General features: G+C 39.9%; 4 protein-coding genes across 6 annotated transcripts; all 4 read left to right on the top strand.

The window, feature by feature from the left end:
• The first annotated feature begins 59 nt into the window (after positions 1-59).
• LOC145487152 (uncharacterized) lies at positions 60-18,728 on the top strand. Of its 3 annotated transcripts, XM_081465875.1 has the most exons (4): positions 11,159-11,514; positions 14,084-14,339; positions 15,107-16,385; positions 17,027-18,725. In XM_081465875.1, exons 2-3 carry the CDS (start codon positions 14,100-14,102, stop codon positions 16,364-16,366), a joined length of 1,500 nt encoding a protein of 499 aa, XP_081322001.1. In that variant the 5' UTR covers positions 11,159-11,514; positions 14,084-14,099; the 3' UTR covers positions 16,367-16,385; positions 17,027-18,725. The 3 variants fall into 3 exon arrangements, with proteins under 3 accessions (XP_081322000.1, XP_081322001.1, XP_081321999.1); XM_081465874.1 differs by lacking the exon at positions 11,159-11,514 and adding an exon at positions 60-92 and having other exon boundaries at positions 15,107-18,728; XM_081465873.1 differs by having other exon boundaries at positions 15,107-18,727.
• LOC145487150 (uncharacterized) lies at positions 1,321-7,402 on the top strand. The gene is made up of 3 exons (XM_081465872.1): positions 1,321-3,711; positions 4,582-4,845; positions 5,100-7,402. Exons 1-3 carry the CDS (start codon positions 3,673-3,675, stop codon positions 6,465-6,467), a joined length of 1,671 nt encoding a protein of 556 aa, XP_081321998.1. The 5' UTR covers positions 1,321-3,672; the 3' UTR covers positions 6,468-7,402.
• LOC145487155 (uncharacterized) lies at positions 7,443-11,025 on the top strand. Its single transcript, XM_081465881.1, has 3 exons — positions 7,443-8,027; positions 8,964-9,211; positions 9,633-11,025. The coding sequence occupies exons 2-3, from the start codon at positions 8,972-8,974 to the stop codon at positions 10,575-10,577; spliced, it is 1,185 nt and encodes a 394-aa protein (XP_081322007.1). The 5' UTR covers positions 7,443-8,027; positions 8,964-8,971; the 3' UTR covers positions 10,578-11,025.
• Positions 18,729-21,666: 2,938 nt separating the features above from the next.
• On the top strand, positions 21,667-25,673 carry LOC145487161 (uncharacterized). The gene is made up of 2 exons (XM_081465884.1): positions 21,667-21,971; positions 24,303-25,673. Exons 1-2 carry the CDS (start codon positions 21,732-21,734, stop codon positions 25,380-25,382), a joined length of 1,320 nt encoding a protein of 439 aa, XP_081322010.1. The 5' UTR covers positions 21,667-21,731; the 3' UTR covers positions 25,383-25,673.
• The last annotated feature ends 66 nt before the right edge of the window (positions 25,674-25,739 follow it).

Genomic DNA, 25,739 nt, shown 5'->3' with positions numbered 1-25,739 from the left:
TTCTCGGCGCGCGCGAATGAGCATGCGCAGTCGTTTTTCAGCTCTGTCGCCAAGCGGATTGTTGGAAGGTCACCGACGACAAACTCTGAGAGGTACAACAATTATATTTGACCTAGTTCTGTGTATATCTAGACTTAAATTTCCTCCCTCCTCTCGACGATTTTGTCACCAACACCAAAATCATGGTCATTCGCTAGATGATTCTTGATGTCGGCAGATTTCATTGTTGAACCTCGTTGAATACGACTCGACACTCATGCGAAGTTGGTCGAAAAGAATTGCTGCAAATTCCGGCCTTCCGTATCTTGGTTTAATAACCTGAGGAGATAAAACAACTGCATATGATTACTTCGATCATACGCATGTATTTTCTCAAATCGTAACTGATATATATAAATTTTTTGTAACTAAAAGGCATTCATCGCCCGCAGGGCTTTTGTTTTCGTCAGCATTCGAAGTGTGTTATTTGTAATGCTCCAGTAAGCTTTAAAGGCGTCGTTTTGTCGACAGGAAGCGTCAGAAGGAGTTATTGTTTTACAATCACGAGCTTCGTATCACCATGTTAGGTCCCCATCCCGGGAAGAGCAATTATACAAAAGAAAATTTATGCGAAGAAAGACTCGGCGAGAAGTGAGGTTATTACAAGGGTGAATGATGATAATACTAATATACTCAATACTAAGTCGAGTTAAGTGTGGAAGCTGTTGCAGGGAAGTCACTGATATATGCCACTAGGTAACTACAGGACAAGCTCTAGAATTAATCCTAACAAAATACATGCAGTTCATCTTTAATGTTTTATCAGTCGTGTTGTAAGAGACATCTCCTTGACTTCTGTGCGGACGTAATAAACGCTCCATTTGTGCACATCCTCCATTTGCAGAGTGAAATTAAAAAAATGCTGATCGGTAAACTTTGTAGTGAGATGCAATAATTAATATTCAATTATACGTGGCGTATTTGAGCTAAGAAAACTTGAAGACGAGCATAAAACGAGCTGCAACACTAAGCACTAATGTTTACACATTTCCAATCTTTCTGAGAATTGCTAGGCATCTTTGTTTTCCCAGAAAGATCAAATGTCACTTGTCCTTGTACATGTATGGGTGATAAACATAGAGCTGGCAGTCGGGGCTTTTAAAGTAGGTCCGTCTCCCAGTTGAATTCTCTGTGCATGTAGCAGTAGCAGTAGCAGTAGCTTTGTAGTGTATTATTTTTTTTTCAAGTTTTGGTGAAGAAATACCGGAAAAAAAGGTAAACACAGGCAAACTGACTGTCCGGTAGTTTGTACTCTTGGAAAAACGTTTGCGATATCTACCTATATCACTGAAAAGCGTTGAAATTGGCTACAACTGAACGTTTGTTAGATGCATTCAATCAGGAGGCGCATTGAGAGTACCACTGTTCAAACGCCACAGAAAATCAGCCCAGCATAAGGGAGCGTGACTCTCACTTGAGCAGTGTATTGTGGGACACTGACAATGTTTGTTTAATCAGGTTTTTAGACGTTAACTATTGATTGTTTGAATATATATTTTTGTTTAATGTAAGGAAGAGCTTATAGGAAAGCGCCAATAAAGGTAATGATAAGCCGAAAAAAGTAAAAAGGATTAGCTAAGATTGGGCAAAGATTTTGAACCTGAAAAATTTGCACTTCTTTAAAGGATACGGAACAACTTAAATATGTGTATGCTTTTGAGGGTATTAAATTGAGAAACGCATCTAAAAGCTAATTTGTCCTTCTTGTGTGTTGTATATTGATATTTAACTTTCTGCCAGTTGTAATAGATAACATTTTATTATATAATCAAAGAGCTCTGTGAGCCAAGTCATGAATGTGTTATTATATTATAGTTGAAGTGTGTGGTGTTATAGGCAATAATTTAATTTTATTTGTCAGCTCAAAAACTGTCTACGTGAGAGTAAAATAAGCGAAAATGAAGTCTTCCAAGTGACTGCCGAAGTGTGCAGTAAAAGTTGTAAACAAAGTATAGGAAGAAGGGTCTTAGAATATTTAAATTGTTGTAACATATTTGTATTTCTTGGAAATGTAAAGGTTTATCTGTTGGTAAAAACTATTACAGTCAAACCCCTATTAAGAGGCCACCCATTAAGCACGGGGGCGTAGCCAGGATTTTTCAAAGGGAGGGGGGGGTAACACTGTGTTAGAGTGAGGGTACTCACCAGATTGTCATGTCGTTTTTGCCACCTGTTGTAGGTTGTTTGCTTAAAAAAGGCTTGCAAAAGGGGGGGGGGGATGGTCACGGGCACTCCAGGAACCCTCCCTAGCTACACTTCTGAAGTGGCCATCCCCTATCAGATGGCCATCCCCAGGCTGCCAATTATCAAAGTCCTTAAAGTATTGTCAGTAACGTACTGTAAATAAAACCTTTACTTAGCTCAAACCTCGGTTAAGTTGATTCAATTATAGTATTTATCAGGTTTTCTTCTGCCTCCAGGGCTCCAAAATGTTTTGAATTTTTTCCCTTTGGGCAAGTAACTCTCAAGTTTGGCTAGCCCGGGGCACTTCCCCGCTTGCCCAGGTTTTCAAACTCCCAAAAACCCCCAAAAGGAAGTCATTCACTGGCGTGTTTGAATGCAATAAACCCGTCTGACTTGTTTGCAGTCTTCCTTGTGTTGACTACTTTGCCTGCTATTTCATGAATTACGCGTTGATTGTCTTGGTTTTTATACTAAAACCCTTGAATCAATGTTCGCAATCGTCGAAGCCTCGAAGGTTGTGTTCGACGCCTTGACCATTAAACTGCATCTTGCCAAAGTTATCCTAAGTATAAAAAATCATTTTGAAGAGAAGGAAGTGAAATTAAAAACAAGTAGAAACAATTCGGCTTCTCCGCGTCAGTTTTCAGTGACACAGCTACGTTGTCGAATTTGTAAAGCCGGCAAGTATATATATTTTTTCATTTGAGTGAATGAAAAATAGTTTCAGTCGAGTGAAAACGTCTTCGCTTGAATGAAAAGCTATTTTCCGTGACACATCCAGGGGCACTTGTCAATTTCTTTTTAATAATATCAGTGATACATTTTATTTCGGGGGCACCCAAGTGTATTTCCACTAGAAAACTTGTATGTTTCGCCGAAGAGACTTGCTAGTCGCCACAGGGATTTAGCCGGACTTGTTCATTAAAAATGCTGGTGAGGGCTTCGTTTTTGCTGTAGAAATATACAACTTCTTTTCGCGTACAGTTGCTACAGCTTTGATGCATCGATGTCGAGTTTGGTTTTGTACAGTAAAACTGGGAAATTCAAAAAAATGTTGAAATTTTAAGAAATAAACACGGCGCTTTGGTGCCGAACACTATGGTTGGCCATTCGTTTCAAAATTACGACAGGGTATACGCGGGTGTCAGTAGTTAAGAAGAGAGCAAGCCCAGTCGCAGCAGAATTGTTTGTTGCACAACTTAAAGTCTAAAAACCCTGTCAAAGCCACCATGTATTACAAACCCGTAACTGATAAGGCAGTGTAGTCCATCAATGTGCCAGAGAGAATTAGGCCCTCTGACGCTGCAAACACGCCTTGTGATCAGTAGGACCAAGTAAATCTTATTCTTTTTCTTAAAAACTCCCCTTGAGGTGTTGATATTTCATAGGCTGGACGACCCACTCTTCCATTAGCTGATAGTCTATACAGTTGGCCATGTACTGAGGTGCATGAATCTGCTCTTATTAAAAACATTTCCCATCTATGTAGTAAGTATTGAATTTGTCTCACCAGTAATTCAAGAGGCAGAATTCTCTCAGCATTCGCTTGGGCACCTCTGCCCAATGAATCAACTGAACGGTGAACAGAATCCATAGCAACTTCACGACGAACGATCAAGTTCGCTGCCATGTTACGATTAGCGTGAGGATAAAATCTTGAACTGTCATTCAAAAGACGCATAACTGTTCCAGTCACTGGAGAGCTGCATGCAGTAACAAACATTAAATAGCAGATAGACCAAGACAAGGCATTTTACCACTTCCGCTAAAATGACGATTTCTAGTTAAAGTAATTTTCATTGCTATCATTCACGAACAGCCATTCTGTCAAAAGGCACTTTTCGTGCTGGCATCAACAACGTAATTTGCGACACCCGCGTATACGCGCATTTTAGCACGCGTATATATGGGTCGTTGTAGGAGGCGTATATTTGGGCATTTATTTCGCATATCCCCGAGCTTGAGTTTGCGCAAATATGTGGCCATTTAAAAATGCGAATATACGCGATCTAAATGGTCGTATATATGGGCCTAACGCTCATACGTAACGTATGGAAACAAGTATACGCGGCAGAAAAACCTGCGTATACCCTGCCGTAATTTTGAAACGAATGGCCAAAAATAGAAAAGATCAACGTTGCTCTGGTTGCATAATAAATCGCGCCTTTCCTTGCGAAACGAAATGGTTTGGTATTTAATTGGTGTTTATATAATAAATAGAACATTACATGGCCGCTTGAACATTCAAAATGTCTCTTCTCGTGTTGAAAAATATTTTTTTCAACACTCGAAGAGAAGGTTCGTATCTCCGCGCGGACCGGTCATCTAATAACCTCAATTTATCTTACAATTCAACAGAAACTCTCAAATCTTCTTCTCGAGATGGCAGAAAAAGGAACCGATGAATTGTTCATGGATACTCCCACAATCCAGCTCAATGAACTGATTTGCAGCTCAACAAACCTCGAACATCATCTCTGCGAATTTATCTTATCAGGTCGCCATGAAATAACGATACTTTTAAGCGGAAAAACAGGTGCTGGAAAATCTCATCTGACGAATGCACTTATTGGGGAAGAGCTCGCTGAAGAGGGCAAAGAACTCGATCCACAAACGGATGACGTAAGTTATTTGGCAAGTAAATTTATGAAACATCGTCGACGTGGGTGGATTTTTGTTTCTTTGCAGTGGTCACCGTTGTTTTAGTCATGGATGCACGAGTTGATTTCGCGATTGCGAACTGTCCTCTGATGTTACATTGTAGCAGTCCCAGTTTCATTCAATTTTAATATTAGAATCATCTTAAAGCGCTATCACCCTAGCCGTTTTGTGCGCAGTGTGGCTTACGTTAAAAGACGGTTTTCGTTTATTTTTAGGTAACACCTTACGACTTTACGAAGAACAACGTGAAGATAACAGTCTTCGACACTCCAGGATTGGCAGATAGTACTGGCAACGACGAAAGATATCTCCGTCAAATTTTAGAAAAAGTAAACACCGTTGATTTGTTCCTCTTCTGCACAGATATGACCTCAAGGAGATTCAGTGACGACGATGCCAGCACCATTAGAAAGCTCACAAAAACGTTTGGACCGAGTCTGTGGGATCACGCTCTGGTTGTGTTGACGTTTGCTAACCAAGTTGACTTGGATGACGTCCATCTTGATCAACAACGAATCAGCCTCTTCCAAGACCTAATACGACGTTTCCAGGAGAAAATTCAGAAATTTCTTCTCAGTGAGGGAGTTCATCAAAAAGCTGCGTCTAATTTGCCATTTGTGCCAGCAGGGAAAGTAACGAAGCCGAGACTTCCGGACAGAGAGAACTGGCTCACAGCCCTTTGGATTACGGCGTTCAAACGCATCAACAGGAATGCAAAGGCAGATTTTCTGCTGGCAAACTTTGATCGCATTTCGATTTCTTGTGGGGCTCTCTTATCTGAATACCCGGTAGAGACAGATAGAACAAGAAGAGAAGACAGCGAGGAGGATGGTATCGACAACTTTTGGACTGAAGGTACTTTGAAAAGGAGTTCTCCAGTGATCTCAGCATCTGAAGGGAAAAATTTTCGAGAACTTCTAAAGAAAATCAAAAGTAAGCAACTGACACTCACACCAGGAGAGAGCAGTAGCAATGCTATTTTTTGTGACCATCACGATGTTAACGAAACAAAAAGAGGAAGCTTGAAAAGAAGTTCGGAGTCGGTTTCAAAAGACGGGCGAGATCAATTCCGCGCGCGAATGCGAACCAAAAGCTTGCAAGGATTCACGGACGAGAAAGATTCTGAGAAAAAAACTGCAAATACAAATAAATGTGTAGACGCTAGTAAGAACTGTGCCGAAGCTGATTGGCATGGTGATTATGGTGATGATGTGATGACCAGGTTTAATCGACTCTCTGTTTCGGAACTGGAAACGGAACAACACGTTTACAGTCCGCACGAGTGTCTGATTCAGTATTCACTTCCTCCAGCTTATGATGAAGTTGCAAGAAACCACGTGCCTCTACCAATGGATGAATCTTCTTCCCAAGAACTGGTTAAAGAGATAATGCACGAAGCAATCAGCAGTCAACAAACTGGCGAGTTTGTTGGAGGTTTAGCGGGTCAATCCGGCTTTGGCAGAATTTATGCAGCGTTTTTCGCAAAGATCGTGGAGTTTGTCAAAAAACTTCTTCGTGGAACGAAAACTACAGAAGCTAAGATGCACAAATGGCGACAAAAAGAACACGCACACAAATTCTAAGCTTAAGTTAGACATTGTTTCCAAGTTTCAGTTATTATTACACAGTTTGTTCAAAGCACTGATGTAACAGCTGGGCGCAAGTGTCTCTTTCTAAGAGCTAATTCTCGAAACGTCATGCAGCTCCGCAAACTCTACGGTGGTTAATTTACCTATATCATCTTTAATCTTCCTGGGGCCTGTTTCTCGAAAGCCCCCTTCAACGTTTCGGGCCCACAAATCCATTTTTAGTTCATCTGTATGTAAAAACCGGGAAGTGTATACGCCTGAAACCTCTTGTATGAAGGGAACCTCTGTTCATATTAAGAATGTGTGAATACGGTTTGAGATTTCGCTATAGCTTTTCCGGCGCGAAAACTTTTCTGGACCTTCGAGAAACGGACCCCTGGAAAGTAAGGTTTATCTCAGTTTTGGTATCAAAAAGATACTAGTATTACTGCTACGACCCCTCCATGAGATGTTTGTTTATCGCAGGCTACCCCGCTCAACATTTTTTAAACTTTCCCTGACAATTTTCCCTGATCATTAACATCATTGGCCCATCCCGTCTCAGCATGCATTTAATGCGTTTAATGCTTTAGGAGGCAGCGTGGCCAAGTGGTTTAGGGCGCTGGTGTTGTAATCCGGAGGTCCCGGGTTCAAGGCCTCCACCCTGTCACAAGGGGTTTGGATCTCGGTAGTCCCGAGTTCAAATCCTCGGTCACGCTTTGCTAAATAGCCAACTGGTCTGCCTCCTGCCAGTTGGGATTTTTAATTATGTTACGTTTATTTGAAATAATTGTTTCCTTTGTTTTAGTGGTGTGCCTGTAAACTAGCTACGCTTAGTGCTTGTATAGCTAAGTGCATGACCACTATAAATAAGATTTACATTACATTTACATTCACAATGTAGCGGTTAACGTATGCAAATCAGCACGAGAAGTAGTTGCCCGAAGGTCTGTTTGATGTGGGTGCAATTAATGATTGACACCAGAGTGATAATTGAAAATTCTCTCCAAATTGATCGTGCCTTTACGCGAATACAGTTTGAAAGAAGTTTTAAATATAACGAGTAGCGTAAATCCTTACTTACTCAAGCTTTCATACGATTACTCATCGATTATATGACTGAGAAAATTATGAACGCGCGCGCGTTAATTTGCACTGCGCTGAACATTGAAAATTAACAATAAATTTGCTAGCTCTCATCCAATCACACTGAAGTAATTTTCTGTCATAGAATAACGACAGTTATCACCTAACATTAGTAACTTGATGTACCACTAAATTGCCTCTACTGTCATTAAAGGAAATGTATAATAATCAGTAAGGAGAATTCATATTTCGAGATTGGACCGAAACCTTAAGGTATTGTTAAGCTAGGCTCAGTTACTTTAGCGGAGCCAATAGGCTGGTACCAAGTATTTCAGTGTATATGTATTTTCCAAGAAACCGTGAATCAATAAACAGTTTGTGAGGTTCCATGCTAATTCTTTGTTTGTAGACGGTAGAGGCAAAGCTACGAGACTTCAAAATATACTGGAACAGTAAAATACCGAGCACACCTTTATTTCACTTTATAAGGTAAGTCGATACTTCGTTTTGTTGTACGGAATCTAAAAAATTCCAATTGAGTTCAATGAGCTCTATACATAAACAATCTGAAACAACTCCCAGTCGAGCTTGCTTCAAGTTGAATAGATTTTTGTGGACTAAACAAAGACTTCTAGGGCACGGTTCTCGAAGCAAAAAACTGTAAAACATTCAGGGAGCTTAATATTTGATATTTTGCCCCGAAAAAATAACTTTTTTTCTAATACCGAAATACTCGAGATTCAAGGGAAACAAACCCAGCGAGAGGATGACACTAGTAAGTTTGATGCAAATTAAACTGAAAATTTCTCAAGACAAGCCTGTTAATTATTGAAATCACACCAGTTCGGTTGCTGTTGTGGCCCTTACGTCTAGATTCCCCTAGATCCGTGGAACGGTCCTCTCGATAATCGATGTTAGACAAAATTTTCACATTCATTTCTTGGCTTAAAAATTGTCGAAGTTCATGATAACTGGAGTTATGCTTGACTTTTTTACTTTCCATCACAAACGAGAAAACTTCGATATTGCCGGAGTGAGGAAGATATGAAGAAAAATACAGAAACAACTGGACTCAAATGGAAAATTTCTCAATTAAAGAATATTGGAAAAAGTTTTATAACCAAACTGAGTTAAATTTTGGGTTTGTGCAAAACTTTATCCTGAATAATTCATTCGATTCGTATGTCTTTTAATAATTGATCGTATGTTATGAATAATATGCAAATTTAAGATTGTTTAAAATTTTTACTCGAAACAACGTTCAATCTGACAAATAAATGCATTAAGTATTCAGAACTCATGAATGTGTTTTGACGCTTTACTTTGTCATCACATCCAATGAGAAAACATGTTTCTGTAAGTTGTTTAGTAAACGCTTGTCCTGCACATTAAATTTAAGTCACTCGTTTTCCGCGTTTGTTACAGAGCGTACCATGGCAGAGGGAGAAAATACAGCAAAGGGATGCAAAAGCCCTGCAAAACAGGCGAGCGAGCTGATATTTGGTGAAAGCAATCTCGAGTATCAGGTAGAACAATTCATCAAGTCAGGTGGCCAGTCTGTTAAAATACTTCTGAGCGGTAAAACAGGAGTTGGCAAATCTCACTTGACAAACGCTCTTATTGGAGAAGAACTGGCAGAAGAAGGAGAGGACGTTGATCCAGAAACCGACGAAGTGAGTTAATTTATAAAAGTTCCCAGCGGATCTCTTCCTGTAAAGGTCGAATGATCACTGAGTCGCAATGAAGACCTTAATGACAAACGACAAGAATTAAATCCAAATTGAAAAAAATGTGTTGAGTAAAGATTTAAGTGGCATGACTGAGAATTCCTTGCAAAGAAACAAACATTCTTGTAGAAACTTCTTTTACCCAAATTCTTTCACAACGAATTTGGATCATTTAACATCATTGTGACACTTTGGGATCACGTTTGCTTCGAAAGTGACAATGTATACCCCGAATTCCTGTGATATCCATCTATTATGTTGATGTTGAGATTCATTGAAATCAGGACTACAAAAGTAGCATTTAATAAATAACTGAGGACAACAGACTATATTTCTTTTGTTGACAGTGCTTATGTTCACTTTTCAGGTGACAGGTTATCAATTTCCAAAGAACAACGTGAATATCACAGTGTTTGACACACCAGGCTTGGCAGATGCGACAGGCAAAGACGAGGAATATATCCAGAAAATCCAGGCTAAGGGCATTAAATTCGACCTGTTTCTCTTCTGCACCGAGATGAACGCCATAAGATTCCGTAACGACGACTTGGAAACGATGAAGAAACTGACCATGACTTTGGGCCGACAGCTTTGGGACCATGCAGTAGTGGTGTTAACGTTTGCCAATGAAGTTCACCCATCAGCAAGGCAGAAGGCCAATAACGTCCCTGATAAAGAGGTTTTCAGCAACCGCTTTTTAGGTTTTAAGAAAAAGATAAAGGAAGTCCTGACGCAACTTGATGTCCCCGAGGAGGCAGCTATAAATATGCCATTCGTGCCAGCTGGTGACTTGCACGAGCCAAGACTGCCAGACAGAGAAAACTGGTTGACGGCCTTTTGGGTTGCGGTATTCAAACGCATCAACAGGAAGGCAAAGGCTCCTTTCTTACTGGCAAATGTTGATCGCATTGCATTCTCATCTCTTTTGCTTGGCGATGAAAGTGAAGAAAACAACGAGGATGTTCAAGGTTCCCAAGTTCAAGGTGTGTCTCGCGAGGAACTACAGGCCATGAGAGAATTGAAGCGAAAGATGCAAGATGCTTCCTTTGAAGAGAACTTAGATGGTTGTCTCCAGAAACCTAGAATGTATGATGAATGTGGCAACAAGTGCTCCACACCGGGAGATCCAGCTGCCAAAAGGTATGTTCCGCCCATCGAAATGAATGAGGCATCTTCTCGTGATGTGGTAAAAGAGATGGTTGGGGAAGATACCGGAAGTTTCATGAGCAATTTGATCAGCCCGGCTTTTGACTACGTTTATCAAACGTTTTTTGGCTCGATCGTCAGATATCTGAGGAAGAGAAACGCATGAAGCAAATGACACAAGGACAAAAATTAAAGAACACAATGAGCACGAACTCTCGAAGGATTACTTAAATGTAAAGTAGCACCAAATAGTTTCTTCCCCTTCTAATTTTGCTAGGCCTGCGAAACATTTTATTTATAACTGAGAGAAAAACATAACTTCATTTTCTTTGCTATTATTCTATCACCTTTATCACTGTTAACGAGGGAGATTTTGTCTCTTACTGTGTACTGGAATGAGCAAATCCACATACAATTCAAAAACCTTGTGTGACTTTAGAAAGTGATGCGAATTTGATGCTGGAGATTTCAGAGTCTTGTGTCACTGGTTTTAAACCCCCTAAAAACATTACAGTCACTTTTTCACCAGTCCTGCTAAGTGAAAAACTGCAAGCTGCAACACAGCTCAGTTACGCTGCTGTGGTATTGCACTTGTGTCAATAAAAACGGCAAGCCATAGCTAGCTTTTAACAGTCTAACCGAGGCACTTGCCTCGGTAAAAAGTTTGAATTTTTTTTATATAATCCCCGTAACTAGACTATGCATTTTAAAATAATAAATCAATATTAAAGTCATAAAAGAAGCGTTTTTTGCTGGAGATATTACCACGGAAAGAATTTCAGCCTGGCTATGGCCGTGAAACGTGTTCGAATTTACTTTGGGAAATAACATATAGTTCCTTTTTTAACTTTCTTTTTTCTGTTTTTGTCTCGACATTACATATCAAAGATTGCGTTACTAGGACCCATTCGTTCATTCATTCAGTGAACTTTACCCCTCACATATAATACCATCATACACTGCAATCTGCGCATGCCTGGTTTACATGCTTTGTACGCTCTACTGACCCAAATTCCATAACAACAAGACACTTTACACACTCTGTGTTTGATGTCTGATTGAGCTCGACTGCAAACTTTGTTCCAGTTCAAGCAGGTCTCAGGGTAGGTGAAATTCATGTTTTGTCCCGTGATTAATATTCTCCATATGCGGGGCGAAAGTTTGATATGGCCTTCCACGACGATCTGAAAGGACTTCCGGCCGTGTTTGCTACATGTCCAAATTATGAGGCGGAACGAGCTTCGTTACTGAGTAAATTGTGCATATATTTGTACTTTGTAAACTCGCAAAGACTACTAAATGTCGATGAATCGTTGCTTGTTTACACTGCAGCCCTTACAAAATACCCTGCGTCCGTGTGCCAATCTATTCCAAGCGGTTGTCATCACCAAGTTGTTTGAATGCCGTGTAAAACCGACAGTAGCCAGCGAAGTATTCAAGCATCCACTATTGGGCAGAGCGATCAGTAGTTGTTCTTGTCCAATACACGGCACTGTTTTCAAGATGTCTTTTAACTTAAGCAAAACACTTTAAATACAACCAAATTAACCCCAACGGAGTAAAACGTTTAGTTAAGCTGCAGTGTAAACTAGGCTTTTCCGAGAATCGTCTCAGTGTTTATTTCTTGCTAACAGAGGTATCCAGACCACCAAACTGGATTGTATACTAGTTATAATTATCAGTGAAATCGTCAACGAATACAAAGGGATAGAAGGAGCGTTGTTATAACTTGGCAATTCAAACGTAATGGAGGACCATCGCCATGCCAAGCTTGCGCGATATTTGGGCGAGTAAGAACAAACAGAATTTGTGGGATGTTTACGCTACGAACGAGTTTTAAATTTCACTCGTTCGATTCCTGTTACATAATCTTTTATACGTGTAAGTTTATGTATTAATTGAGAAAACATACAACTTGGGCCAACATGGCCTATGGTGCATGACGAATTTCTCTCGTTTATGAATGAAAAAGCAGTACCTTTTAGTTCAAATTTGAAAATATATAACCGTAAAGAATACTGGAGAACCTAAAACGAAGACGAACAGAGCAAGCTCTGGAAGATAATTTAAGTTACTTACATGTTATTGCCTTGGCATTTACTGCATTTTTGACAATACTTAACACAGGCATATACTCACCCAAAAATCGCCAAACCTTGCACACATTTTCACTTTTATCTGGTGAGTGAGTTGCAAACATACTAGCTTTAATATTAACAGTTTTTCTCCCAAAAGCCTTTTAGATACAGGACAATAATTCAAGTTTATTTTGAATTCCCATCAAAACACAAAAATAATCTGTGCTTGGCACATCAGATAACTGAAACTGCCAAAAGAATACAAACAATTTTGAATATTTTGTTATAAATGGCGACCTCTGTGGTCATAGAGACCATAATTTGAGAGTTGGTCATGCGGGAAGCACACGATTGAAGACCATCACAAGTACGAACTACATGCCACCTTTCAAATCAAACGTTCCATCATTGTTGAATATAATGTGATTTCGTGAGACCCTGCTGAACAAGAAATCCAAAGTCAATTCCAAATTTGGTGAGAATTCAGTGAAAAATCCTGTAAACTGATCCACATCTTTGTAGAATTCAAAAAAGAGTTCGAAGGCCACTCGCCTTCCTCGCCACCGTTTTGGATACGTTTCTGCTCCACGAATCGTGCGCGTGCCGAACAAACAACTAGCACGCTGATTGGCTACAAACATCACAGATTGCTGCGTCACGATCTACATGTACATTACATCAGGAGGAAACCTAACCTTTTAAATGGTTTTTTAAGTGTATTAAACTCAAGTCATAGTCAATACAAGTAGGAAAAGGCTCCCAAACCCAATTTGGGTAATTGACGAGAGGCCCTGCTGCGAGGATCGTAGCTAATGTTAAACCAAACACCTTTAAAAGGGCATTTTAATTTCAATAACTAAGGTTTTCGATAGACAATTTTCATTCTCAATTTTAATTTCAAGCATTTTATTGAACCTTTTGTGTTTAGAGTGTGAATTTTAGTGAGCAAATAAGGAAAAGCACTTTACTAAGAGGAAAGAGAAATGTACCAAAGTCTCAAAAAATGAAAATTTAATTAATACTGGGCAGTTCGAGCTCAGGTTTGGGGTCGTTTTATAGGCGTAATGGAAGCTTAAGCTAAATATGCAACAACAGGTTTCGGTTCCAAAATAAAAATATGAAAAATTAGCTGTAGCTGTTCATGTTATTCAAAATTCCCAGAACTTCAAGTTGTCATTTCAAGTTATTGTTTTACAGAGGACGACTAAGAATTATAAGATTTATAACGCACGTGCACAACCAGTGTTCTGCTCGTTAATACTTTTTGTTCGTTAATCCTTTTGACTACGTTACCGCTGCCGTCGTAGTTTGCTTAAACCCCCTAATGCACATCAAGGTAACGTATTGTCTTGGAGATGTCTTGGATAACCAAGACTTCCTACATGAAATAAATCTTCAACCAACCAAGCATTACATGGCTTCCAACTTGAGACCAGATCTACTTACTGTTTGTATCTATTCAAGCTCCATATACCAGTTATTCAAGATCAGACGATTCAGTTTTACACTTCTTTTGAAAGTGAAACTTTGCCTTGCTCATCTCGTAAGGGTGTGCATGTACAATCAGCCGGTCTTTCTCTGATTCTGGTTACAGATTGTACCATCTAACAATGGCACAGAAAGGAGCCCCAGAGGTTGGATGCGAAACTCCTGCAACAGAGGCCAGCCAGGTGATATTTGGTGCAGAGAATCTTGAGTATCAGATGGGACAATTCATCAGGACAGGTGGCCATTCTGTTAAAATACTTCTGAGCGGTAAAACAGGAGTTGGCAAATCTCACTTGACAAACGCTCTTATTGGAGAAGAACTGGCAGAAGAAGGAGAGGACGTTGATCCACAAACCGACAAAGTAAGATCAAGAGAATACCTCCAGTAGGCAAATTGTTAAGAAAGTATATTGCCATCGTGAGTTTCCTCATTTTGGGGAGGGGTGATTGAAGGTGGGGGTGGTGGGTGATCTAAAGGCTTCCGTTTGGGCGTTTTAGTCTTATAAAATAACGGTACTAACTAATATAATTCGTCGTAACATTATGTGAGGAAGACTGACAATTCGTCATTACTTCATTTGGCTTGGGTATTTTTTCCCTGAAACGGACGCTAAGCTTCTATTTACAAAATTGATTTTAAGTTAGGAAGGCGGTAATCTTGGTAGGAAAAACTAATACATTACTGTTAGTTGGAGGCAGACTACTTCTTGGACAGTACCACCCTTTCAATATAATGACTCTGTCGATATAGAACATGTCTTGTACGAAATCACAACCCATCATATACGCTTTTAGGATAAATCTATCAGCGTTCTCTCCCGAATGCCGTTCTCTCATTGATGGATAGCGAGTAGCCTAGTAGTGTGCGGTTGTTAACCAAAATGGCCGCCGCTTCTTTGCGTTTTATAAATGCCTGTGAAGAGAATTTAGATAAAGTTTTGATGATTAGTAGATTTATCCAAAACAATAAGATTATTCGCTCTCGATTTTTATGCGTCATAATTGACTAGGGCTGCGCCCTCGTCACTTATCCAGCTCAAAACAGCTTGCAGAAGTTCAAAATAACGAGATTTTCTATCTAACAAATCTGCAATGCATCTTAGGATTATTTCCTTTCTTTTTTTATCAGGTAACAGCTTATGATTTTTTAAAAAACAACGTGAATGTTACAGTGTTCGACACTCCAGGATTAGCAGATGCGACAGGAAACGACGAAGAATACCTAAAGAAAATGAAGGAAGACGTAAGTGATTTGGACCTGTTTCTCTTTTGTACCGAGATGAACACAAAACGATTCCGTACCGACGACTTTGAAACGATGAAAAAGCTAACAACGACGTTCGGTCCAGAGCTTTGGGACCATGCAGTGGTGGTGTTGACGTTTGCCAATGAAGTGCCTTTGTCACCAAGCAGCAAGACCAAAAACATGTCCGAGAAAGACATTTTCGTTAATCGTTTTTCAGGTTTCAAGAGAAAGATAAAGGATGTCCTGATCCAACTTGACGTACCCGAAGCGGCAGCTATTAATGTGCCATTTGTGCCGGCTGGTGACTCAGATGAGCCAAGACTACCAGACAGAGAAAATTGGTTGACAGCATTTTGGGTTGCTGCTTTCAAACGTATTAACAGGAATGCAAAGGCTGCCTTTCTTTTGGCAAATGCTGATCGCATTACATTTTCGTCTCTCTCACCTTCCGATGAGAAGAACGCAGAAAACGAAGAAAACGACAATGATCTTGAATCTCCATCTGCGGGGCTCTCCAGCGAGGAAGTGAAAGCCATCAAGGAAATGAAGAAAAAATTAAAAGAAGTGTCCTTCGAAAAGACCCTGAACTGTTGTTTACTGAAACCGAGAGCATATGATGAACTCGGGGAGAAGTCGGTCACATCGCAGAATCAAGTTGCCAAAGGGTCTGGTACTTCGATCAATATGGACGAGACTTACTCCCTTGACCTCAAAGAAGAAATGGTAGGGAATGTTGGGGAGAAGACAGTCACATCGCAGAAGCAAGTTGCCAAACTGTCTAGCCCTTGCATCAATGTGGACGAGACTTCCTCCTTTGACCTCAAAGAAGAGATGGTAGGGGATGTTGGGGAGAAGTCGGTCACGTCGCAGAAGCAAGTTGCCAAACTGTCTGGCCCTTTCATCAATGTGGACGAGACTTCCTCTCACGACATCATAAAAGAGATGATAGGCGAGGTGACCGGACAGTTCGTCGGCGACCTGACCAATAAGAAATTTGGTCGCTATTATCAAACGTTCTTTAAATGGTTGATGAGGCGTTTTAAGATGTTATTTCCGGCGGTACGCGCAATAAAGGACAAGCCAGAAAACGAGAAGAATGAAGATACTGGCGAGAAGGAAGAGAGTGAAACAGAAGACGAGTAACAATCGAAGGAGTAAAACTGTAAGAACGATTTCCTTTGTTTTCGCTGAGCTAAAAGGGATCAGTGTTAAACTTTAAGTATGGAAACGGTTTTTTCAAGTAGCTTCTTCCAGTTTCATTAGCTGTTTTAAAATGTTTTATAGAACATTAGTTCGAAAAATGTAACATATATATCGAAAAAGGAAACTTGTAACACTTGCGCGAATCCTTTTTTCTTGTCTTATGTGGAAGGTAATACGTATTTGAATGACTAAACAAACAAGTTCGTTATCAGTGCGTAATTTAGACCCTCCAGAGTGGCTCATCATATTAAGTTGGAACTAGTATATTCCTGATTCTACGAACATTTCTTTAGACAAACCTGGTTTAGTCCGTATATTTATCACTACCGAAGGAAAATAAAAACATTTACAGATTCGTGTAGTTGGCGTTTTATGGCAGCTATCGAGGAACATGGCATGCGCATCAGTTTTGAGAAATACACGAGTTCGAATCAGCCTGCAGTAGAGCCATTGAACTCTTAGATTTTTTATCTATCAGTAACAGTTTTCTTGGGTTTGTACGTACAAATAACTTCTAATTTTTTTTATTGGAGCTAAACTGAATCCTACTTTGCAACGTTTGTAACTTAGTAACTTTCTCTCTATCTGCCATTTCTCTAGGTTGGACGTGGCCATTTTAATTTTTCATTCAACCGTCCGATTACTGCCAAGCCCCGCCAGTAGAAACAACCTGACAACAATGTGTGTAAATAGAACTCCGGGTCGTTCTTTTCCTTATTAGACTTATTACAGCTTGTGATTTTATAAAGCGTAACGAGGACATTGCAAAATATAATATAGTGTTGGGAACTCCATGATTGTCAGATAGATCCGGCAATGATGAAGAATGTCTTAGGAAAATCAAGCGGGAAAAGGGGAACGATTTCGAGTCCTTTCTCTTCTTTACGCAACCGAGAGAGATGTTTTTAACAACCAAATGCTACTGCTGAGCAGCAAATGTAGCAAGCCCTGATGCAATTGGAGTGCCTAAATGGGCAGCTGTGAATGTTCCATTAATTTTTGTGCCAGCTGGGGGCTCGAGCGAGCCGGTGAGGAATGGCAGTCAAAGACCACTGGTTATATGTTTAGGATGAACAAAATGAAAGAAATTGTTCTCCCCGGTTGATGTGTGACACTTAAATGGATATAGACATTCAAAAGAAAATAAAAGTTGAAAACTGATTAAATGCTGATTCAACTTGAAATTTCGTCTTGTATATATGCAAGTCACTGATATATTTTGTATATCAAAATCGGGACTCATATGATGTCTGCTCGGGATTTCGCCTCGGGGTTAAACCTTTCGCGGAAAATAACGTCAGACGTCAAGTCTTGGATTAAGCTGTCACATGATTAGTAGTAGATGTATTTTTAGATATTGACGCTATCTCGTGCAATAAGCTTTGACCGCTCTAAATATCCTCCAGGTAAGCTGCGGGTGTTTTTTTCACTAATTTTATGTTAGTTTTATAAATTTAATCTGTATTTACACTGTCGTGACCAAAATAAGGGACCTTTAATGTTAACCGGTTCTGCGGGTGATCATTGACGCGATTTCTGAGAAGGACTCTTGTTGGTGAATCACGTTTCGACACCCTAAGCACTAGAGTTAATTGAAAATCTATTTGGCAGTCCATGAAGTAAGGCCCTGGCTCTTGACTGAACGTTGCTCATTACCAAACAAGCGCATGAGACATGTCTGAGGACTGTTTCGGGAAAAAAATACATGTTTAAAATGTACCTTTTTTCGCATCTAACGTACAAGGAAGCTGCTATAAGGAAGACATTAGAAACCATAGAACAATAATTTCAATTTTCAGCGCACTGTTGGGATTTTTCCCTGAATCCTCATCATTTTGAGGTCTTTATAACACACCGGTCACGTTGCAAAATTAGAGATGTTTCTCGTCGTTTACAATCGATTTATGCACTTCAATCATGCAATTCTTCTCATCTATTCAAATAATTGCTACGACTGATGTTTTCCGTTCGCGTGCATAATATTCCGAAACCGAAACAGGCACTCAACTGACCGGAAAACAAACTGTATGCCAGATCAAATCACTGACACATAAAGTCTCCTTGGATACAAGGCCACCTAGCCAATCATGGCAGAAATCAAGCTTTAAAATAGAGTGTTTTGGGGAGATTATTCCACAAAAGCAGACTATTTGTAGGCGAACTAAAGCCTATAAAATGTGTTAAGGAAAGAACCAAACTCAAGGGTTGCTGATTAGATTATAGCAACCTACACTATTTCTTTTTTTTTAAACAGGAATCCATTTTATAGGAATATCGAGGCTGAAATTTGCAAAATTTTAAGAATATCTTAAGAATAACCTGACGCTGAATTTTGAAAAATATAATTTTGTATGGAAAATTTGTAAATACTATATATCTATATGTTTTTAAACAAAGCTTATAAAATTACTCCGTTTTCTAAACGGTCAAAAAGAAACTAGACAAAAAGCAACAAAAACAGCACTTGATAATAGCATTTCTACAAGAATTTATGTGCGTCATATCAGGCTTAAATGCGTGCAGGCTGGCTCCAAAATTGTTTTCCTTTGGGCGCTTCCGCTCAAAGGGATTAACTGGCAACCGCACATGACTCACCCCCTATTCACTGGCGTTACTTTATATTTTGAGCGTATGAAGTATTGTATTTCGGTTTCTATCACTCTACACCATCCAGACGCCAAATACATTCGAAAACAGAAATGTCATACGCTATAATCTAAAGATATTTACAAGATTATTTTCAGCCTAAGATCGGCAGAAAATAGGAGCATTGAAAAATCGAATATTCTTATTAAAAAAAAGAGTGTAGTTCAAATTTCTCCCACAAGTCAGGCTTTCCCGCTCTGTTGTCACTTCCTGGAACAGAAATTATTACATTTATTCTTGCTCGGAATAAACAAAAAATCGCAACGGCTGTAATTGAATCCCCATTTGGCTAATTTTTTCGGCGCAGAATTCGGTTCATCTTGCCCACAGCCCACGTAGCCCACGTTGCAGGAGTAAAACGAGGGAGGGGTCGGGGAAAGCGAGAGCGGGTATATCCTAGACTGTTCACAGTCCTCGTATCTTTATTTCTTGAATTTTTATTCAGTCCTTGAATGCACGGGTAGAATGGCGAGAGAGCTAAACGCCAGCGCAAAACGGGAGATTTAACGGGGTAGGGGTAGGGACTCGCTTGCTTCCCCGCCCCCGCCCCCGCCCCCGCCCCCGCCCCCGCCCCCTAGTGCAGGGGATATCTAGGGATATCCTTTCCCTACTTCCTCGCGTTTTTTGCCTCCCTACCTCTTCCCCCTTTACGCTCACGGAGCTAGTCATATAACTAATACAAATAAAGCCCTTCAACTCTGGATAAAGTTGAAGCTTGATTAACATTAACTCTGCGTGTCGACTTCAAATAACTGATGTACACTAAAACGCTAAACAGTTTCTTTCAACGATATTTTTAAGACGGTGAGAAATATATTGTTCCACACTCTACTGCTTCGGTGAGAAAAAGAAAAAGTACGGAGGACTTATATCCGGAGGGAAGCTTACAACTGCAATAACTTTTTTTCTTTTAAATGTACGTAGATTAGTCTGTGTCACAGCCGCCGTAGATAGGATGGTGGTGGTGGTGGTGGGGGAGGGGGGTAAGGGTGGTATAAATGGAATGTAACGGTAGCATTTTTACCCTATTGAGCCTGGCGGCGGGGGAAGAGGTTTAAAGTGCTCGTGGTGATTTTAAAATTTTCTTACTAAGCAACAGTCAAGCTATGTTCATTAAACTTTGTGACTTTTCCAACAAATCGTCGGGGAACAGTTTGGTGTCAATTGTCTAATCACGTGATTTACGTATCTATGGCAACCATCTTTTCAATACGGGTTTTAGCTCAATTTGTATTTTTAAGCGTTTATCCCTTTTTTCTTGGAAATTTGAAATTTATGACAATCTTTTTACAGACTCCTTATATTTCTTGTATCCATATATTTATTCTGATCTTTTGAATCAATTTTGGAATTGATCTGACTTGAAACCCAAAATAGCGTCGGGCTCCAAGATCGCGGACACGCGTTATGTGTTTGTGAAGGTGGCGTCATGATTGACACATGATTATTACTAAAGTAAAGATGTTTGGATGCTTCAAACACCACACAAGTTTGATTAATATTGAGTGTAGCAAAAGCAACAACTGTTTTACTGACTGTTCAAGTAATACTTTTGGAGATACATGGAGGTAGGGCACAAAGACCCCTCTCACTTGCAGGTAGACGAGCGGGGAAAAAAAACCTCAGGCTAAATAGGGTTAAGAGTGGTTATAGTAGTTGCTTAGTGTTTTGTACATGGTATGGCGTGGCATGATGTAGTTCGTTTAGCATTGAGTTTGTTCTGGCAACACTTCAGTACTTTTGCCTCTCTAGACAGAAATGCATGGTTAGCAATGAACTGTTAGGGAAACGTGACAAGTCCGGAAAGGATTGATTTAAAAGGGAATTTTCTCCCGGTTGCTTTTGATATGGAGACTTCAAATCAAAGTCTACATTGAGGAGTCTTCCGGCTTGTTAGATATGCGACGTTTGTACGCGAAAAAAACATGATTACTTCTGCTAGATTAGAACCCATCTTACAATCGCCACGCCGGCTGAAGCGTTAGAAAAACTTAACCATCGATCGGGTTTCTCAATCGATCAATAATACAGATTTTGGTCGGTTGAGGCCACAGTAATGGGTCCCACTGTTCCTGTCTTCTCGATTGTTTAGATATAGTACGTTTGTACGCGAACTAGAACGATGACTTCTATTGGATGGTCAATGCAGTTTTTGCAAGTGGCATTAGACTATGGAACAATCAAGACAGTACTACGAGGGGCCTCATTCCCCTTTGCAAATTTTGAAATCTAATATACAAGAAATACAAAGATCGGAATTCTAGAATTGACAACTTTATTATTAGTAGAACTTTTTAATGAATTTTCAATTGTATTTTTTCTTTGTATTTTTCTATTTGAATTTGTAATTGTAGTTGTTTGGTAGATTTTAAGGAACATAATGAGAACTACTGGTTTTACCGGTAATTGTGCTATCCATAAAGTCATTATTATTATTATTATTATTATTATTATTATTATTATTGTTATTATTATTACCCGTCTTACCAACGACAGGCGTCGGAAAAACTTAACCACTTATTTCATTCTGAAAAAACCCTTTAATATGACCAATCCATTAATAAAACAGATTTTGGTTACCTAGTTGAGGCCAGTGCGGGGTCCTTCTGTTTCTGATCGAATATGCTTCAATTTTTAATCTGTAACATCAGGTTTTGAGATGGCGGAAGGAGGGACTTCTGATGATACTTTTGGAACCCTTTCAAGTCAGGCCAGGTGGTTGATAAATGGCTTACCCAACTTCGAGTATCAGTTGCGAGAATACTGCCTGTCTGGCCGTAGGGAAATGGCCATTCTTCTGTGTGGAAAGACAGGAGTGGGAAAATCTCATTTGACAAATGCCCTAATTGGTAAAGATCTTGCCAAGGAAGGTAAAGGCCTGGACCCAGAAACCGATCAGGTAAGTTAGTGATTTTGCCAACACCTAATTTCTTCGTTTATTAAAACAGTAAATCGACTGGTGAGGGTAAAAAGAGAAAATTATCGTATTTTCTGGATTAATCAAAACTATAACAAAATTCTCGAACGTGATTGGCTATCAGCAGCCCGATTTGAGCATTAATTGGACAGTGTACGCGTCATGCTTGCAATTGGACAGTACGCGTCATTTTGCGCGCGCTGTTGCGGTGCACTTTGTTGAGTGAACTGCCGTGTTTTTTAGCATTCATAACGACGTTTAATCGTTCAGCGATCAATCGATGGTTTATTCGTTTCTCGAATTTTGTCATAGTTTTGATTAATTGGTAACAGGACATCATGTCGTCCAATTCAGTCTGTAATCATACTCGTGATTAACAAATCGGACTCCCGCTTCGCGGTCGTCCGATTTTGTTAATCACTCGTATGATTACAGACCGAATTGGACTCCACTCAGTCCTATTACCATTATTAATCATAACAATTACAATTTCCTCAAATGTGATTGGTGCACAAACTTCTGTATTTTGTTCTTATTAAATCTGTAAAGTTGTAATCGGACAGTGCAATCGGACAGTTGGTTGTAATCGAACAGTCGCATGAGCCAATCATTTCATGTCCTCTCCATTAAATTCACCTATCACAACACTGATTACAATCACTATAGTAACCAATTTAAGAGACCGACTTTGAAAAATTGTGGAGGTTTAGTCTCCGGTGACCGTTTTGAAAGAAGCTTACCGGCCACTTTACAAGTTATCCTCCATATTTTTAATTATGATATTTAAAAATGATTATTAAAAGCCCATATTTCACATGAAACTTTTATTTTTGCGGGAGATTGTAAAGGTTATGATTAATTGGTAACGGGACATCTTGTCGTCGAATTCAGTCTGTAATCATACTTGTGATTAACAAATCGGACTTCCGCTTCGCGGTCGTTCGATTTTGTCGTCCGAAAGTAACGGTCCCCCCAAAAGCAACGGCTCCCCGGAGGTAACGTTAATTTTTTACCTTCCTATTGAACTCCGAAAGTAACGGTTTCCCCGAAAGTAGCGGCCCTTTAGAAGTCACTAAAAGAGAAAGTCTCTCTTCTCAAGCGCGGGCCATGCGGATGGAGCAGCCTAAATGCAGGATTGAACATTGACTTGAAGAGTTATCTGTGATTTTATTTCCAACCTGACTGAATTTTTCTTGAAACTATGATTTATAAGCTGTGTTTGTCTAGCAGCAGTCAAAGAATATAGAATATAATATAGAATATAACGTTTTTTAACCATCCGAAAGTAACGGCTACCCGCGCCGAAAGTAGCGACCCCTTTTGCCTGCTAAATGCGAAAGTAACGGGGGCCGTTACTTTAGGAATTCTACGGTGCTCAAAGACCGAATTGGGCTCTACTCAGTCCTATTACCATTAGGTGTCACTAAATTGTCATACAAAGAAATGGCGGAAAGCATCATGTGGGGGAGTTGCAAAAATTGCAAAAATCCGAGGAGTGGTGTAGACTTGAATGGGGATTGAATATTCCTCTTTTGACAAGGATTTCTTCAAATTGATAGCATTTACATAATGCTTGAAAACCTTTGTATTTCTACCATAGTAACGAAAGCAATGATGTGTAAAAGTACTATATATCGGGTAAAATATGAAGAGAGGGCTTCCTGCATGGCATCAGGAATATTGCATTCAATTCATGGTGTAGTAATCACCTCTAAAAGTCACAAGGATGGTTCTCAACAATACCCAAGGATTTAAATTTGGATCGGTTTTATTTTAAAGTAAACGTCTACCTTGTCCCCGTATCGCTTTCTAAGACCTGGTAAGCATTACGTAAGCCAGGAATTTGACATACGAGTTCCTTGAAACGAGAGTATCACGACTCGTTTGAATCAATCTTTGTGCAGCCTCTTGCGGCAGCGTTCAACCTGTCCAAATAGTGTGGACAAAGCAGCTCCAACATTTTCTCCAATAAGGATGGCTATAGATATTGGGACTTTTAAAGTCAGGAAACTGGGCCGTGCGAAAGGTACTTATTGTTTATCAGCAATTGAATTGGGAAACTAAGTAAAAATAGTGCTTGCGTTACCCTGGGTACTAGAGGGTTTTTTTCGACACTGGAAACCGCGCAAGAAAAACCTCTGGCACCCAGGGTATGGTTGCGTATTCTCAATCGTCTTTCTGATAAGGACTATCTTCAGTGAATAGTGGCCCGCATTTATAGTAGGTGGCTAGACGCTTTTGTAAAATTGATAGCGTATGATTTGACTCAAATGCACAATTATGTGAGACCAGAAATCTACTTTCTTCTTAAAGGTGACCCCTTTCAAGTTCTTAATTAACAACGTAGAGATAACGGTGTTCGACACACCAGGATTAGCAGATGGAACTGGCAACGAGACAGACTATCTGGAAAAAATCAAGGAAAACGTAAGTACTTTCGATGTGTTCATTTACTGCACAGAAATGAACACGCGACGTTTTCGCAACGACGACATCAAAACAGTCCAGAGGCTGACAGAGGCTTTCGGTTCGCAGCTGTGGGAACACGCAGTTGTGGTATTAACGTTTGCCAACGAAGTTCAACCACCACCCAGCCACGAGGATGCGAATCCACAAGAGTTCTTTGACGAACGTGTACGACTTTTCAAAAAAAAGATTCAAGATGTCGTGTTGAAAGTCGGAGTGCCAGGAGAAGCAGTCATTAATGTGCCATTTGTGGCTGCTGGAGACATAAGCGAGCCGCGATTGCCAGGTATCGACAACTGGTTGACAGCTTTTTGGATTGCAACGTTCAAGCGCTTAAACCGAAGTGCGCGACCCACATTTCTTCTTGCAAGCATTGCTCGGTTTAATTGCGCTTCACCCTCCGAGCAAGAGACACTAAGAAGAGGTCGTCCCTTTAGAAGAAGCTTACCACCAGAGCAGTTACTGGGGGAAAATCAACTGCAAAAGCAAAGGCAACGACGAAGCTTTCACGGTTTCGAGTCCGCCCATCATGATCAATGCAGTGACGTCAACGCCGACAATGATGATGTCCCCCGTTCGTTAACTAGAAGCCATTCTATGGTGGAGGAAAGAACACCTCCAAAGCCCACGCCCATCAGTCCAAAGAATGGGAAAAGTGCAACAAACGATGCCCCCGTCATCGCTGTAGACGAGGTGTTTGCTGAAGAGATAATGACGGAAATCGGTAAAGAAGCTGGCAAGATAGTGTGTGACCTGATTCATCCTGGAGCTGGTCGCATATTTTCACTTGTATTCAGCTGGGCTATAAACTTACTCAAACGAATGCTACAGAACAATGTGCTGAGGGAAAATGAAAGTGGCTCTGTGGAGGATGGGCAAGAACAAGAGCAGGAAGATGACACCCTTAATGCTGAGAGAGAACGTTAAATAAAAAGTAAAGTTTCATAACTAAACAAAAATTAGAAGCTTATGAATTTGACTTTCAGAGTACAAACGGTAAGACATCAAATTTAAAAGGGAAATATAATACGGAGTAAACGTTCTTTTTCAAATTTCATGAATCTTGCAGAGGGTGCAAATCCTTCCGCTGAAGAACATTGTTTCATTTTACAATCATGATTAGACACTCTAAAAGAACGCTTTGTGCTTAGTTTATCTCGTTTTATATTGTAAAGCATGGTATATTGGCTCAGATTTATATTAAATAGTTTGGCTGAATCTTCCTACTAACAAAAGCCTTCTGTTTTGTAATAAAGTTAAGCTCCTTCATTTTAGAGTGCGACT

This window comes from Orbicella franksi, chromosome 5, assembly GCF_964199315.1.
Source record: "Orbicella franksi chromosome 5, jaOrbFran1.1, whole genome shotgun sequence".
NCBI classification, from domain to species: Eukaryota; Metazoa; Cnidaria; class Anthozoa; order Scleractinia; family Merulinidae; genus Orbicella; species Orbicella franksi.
Note: the sequence above shows the minus strand (reverse complement) of the source record. Positions and strands in the feature narration are given on the sequence as shown.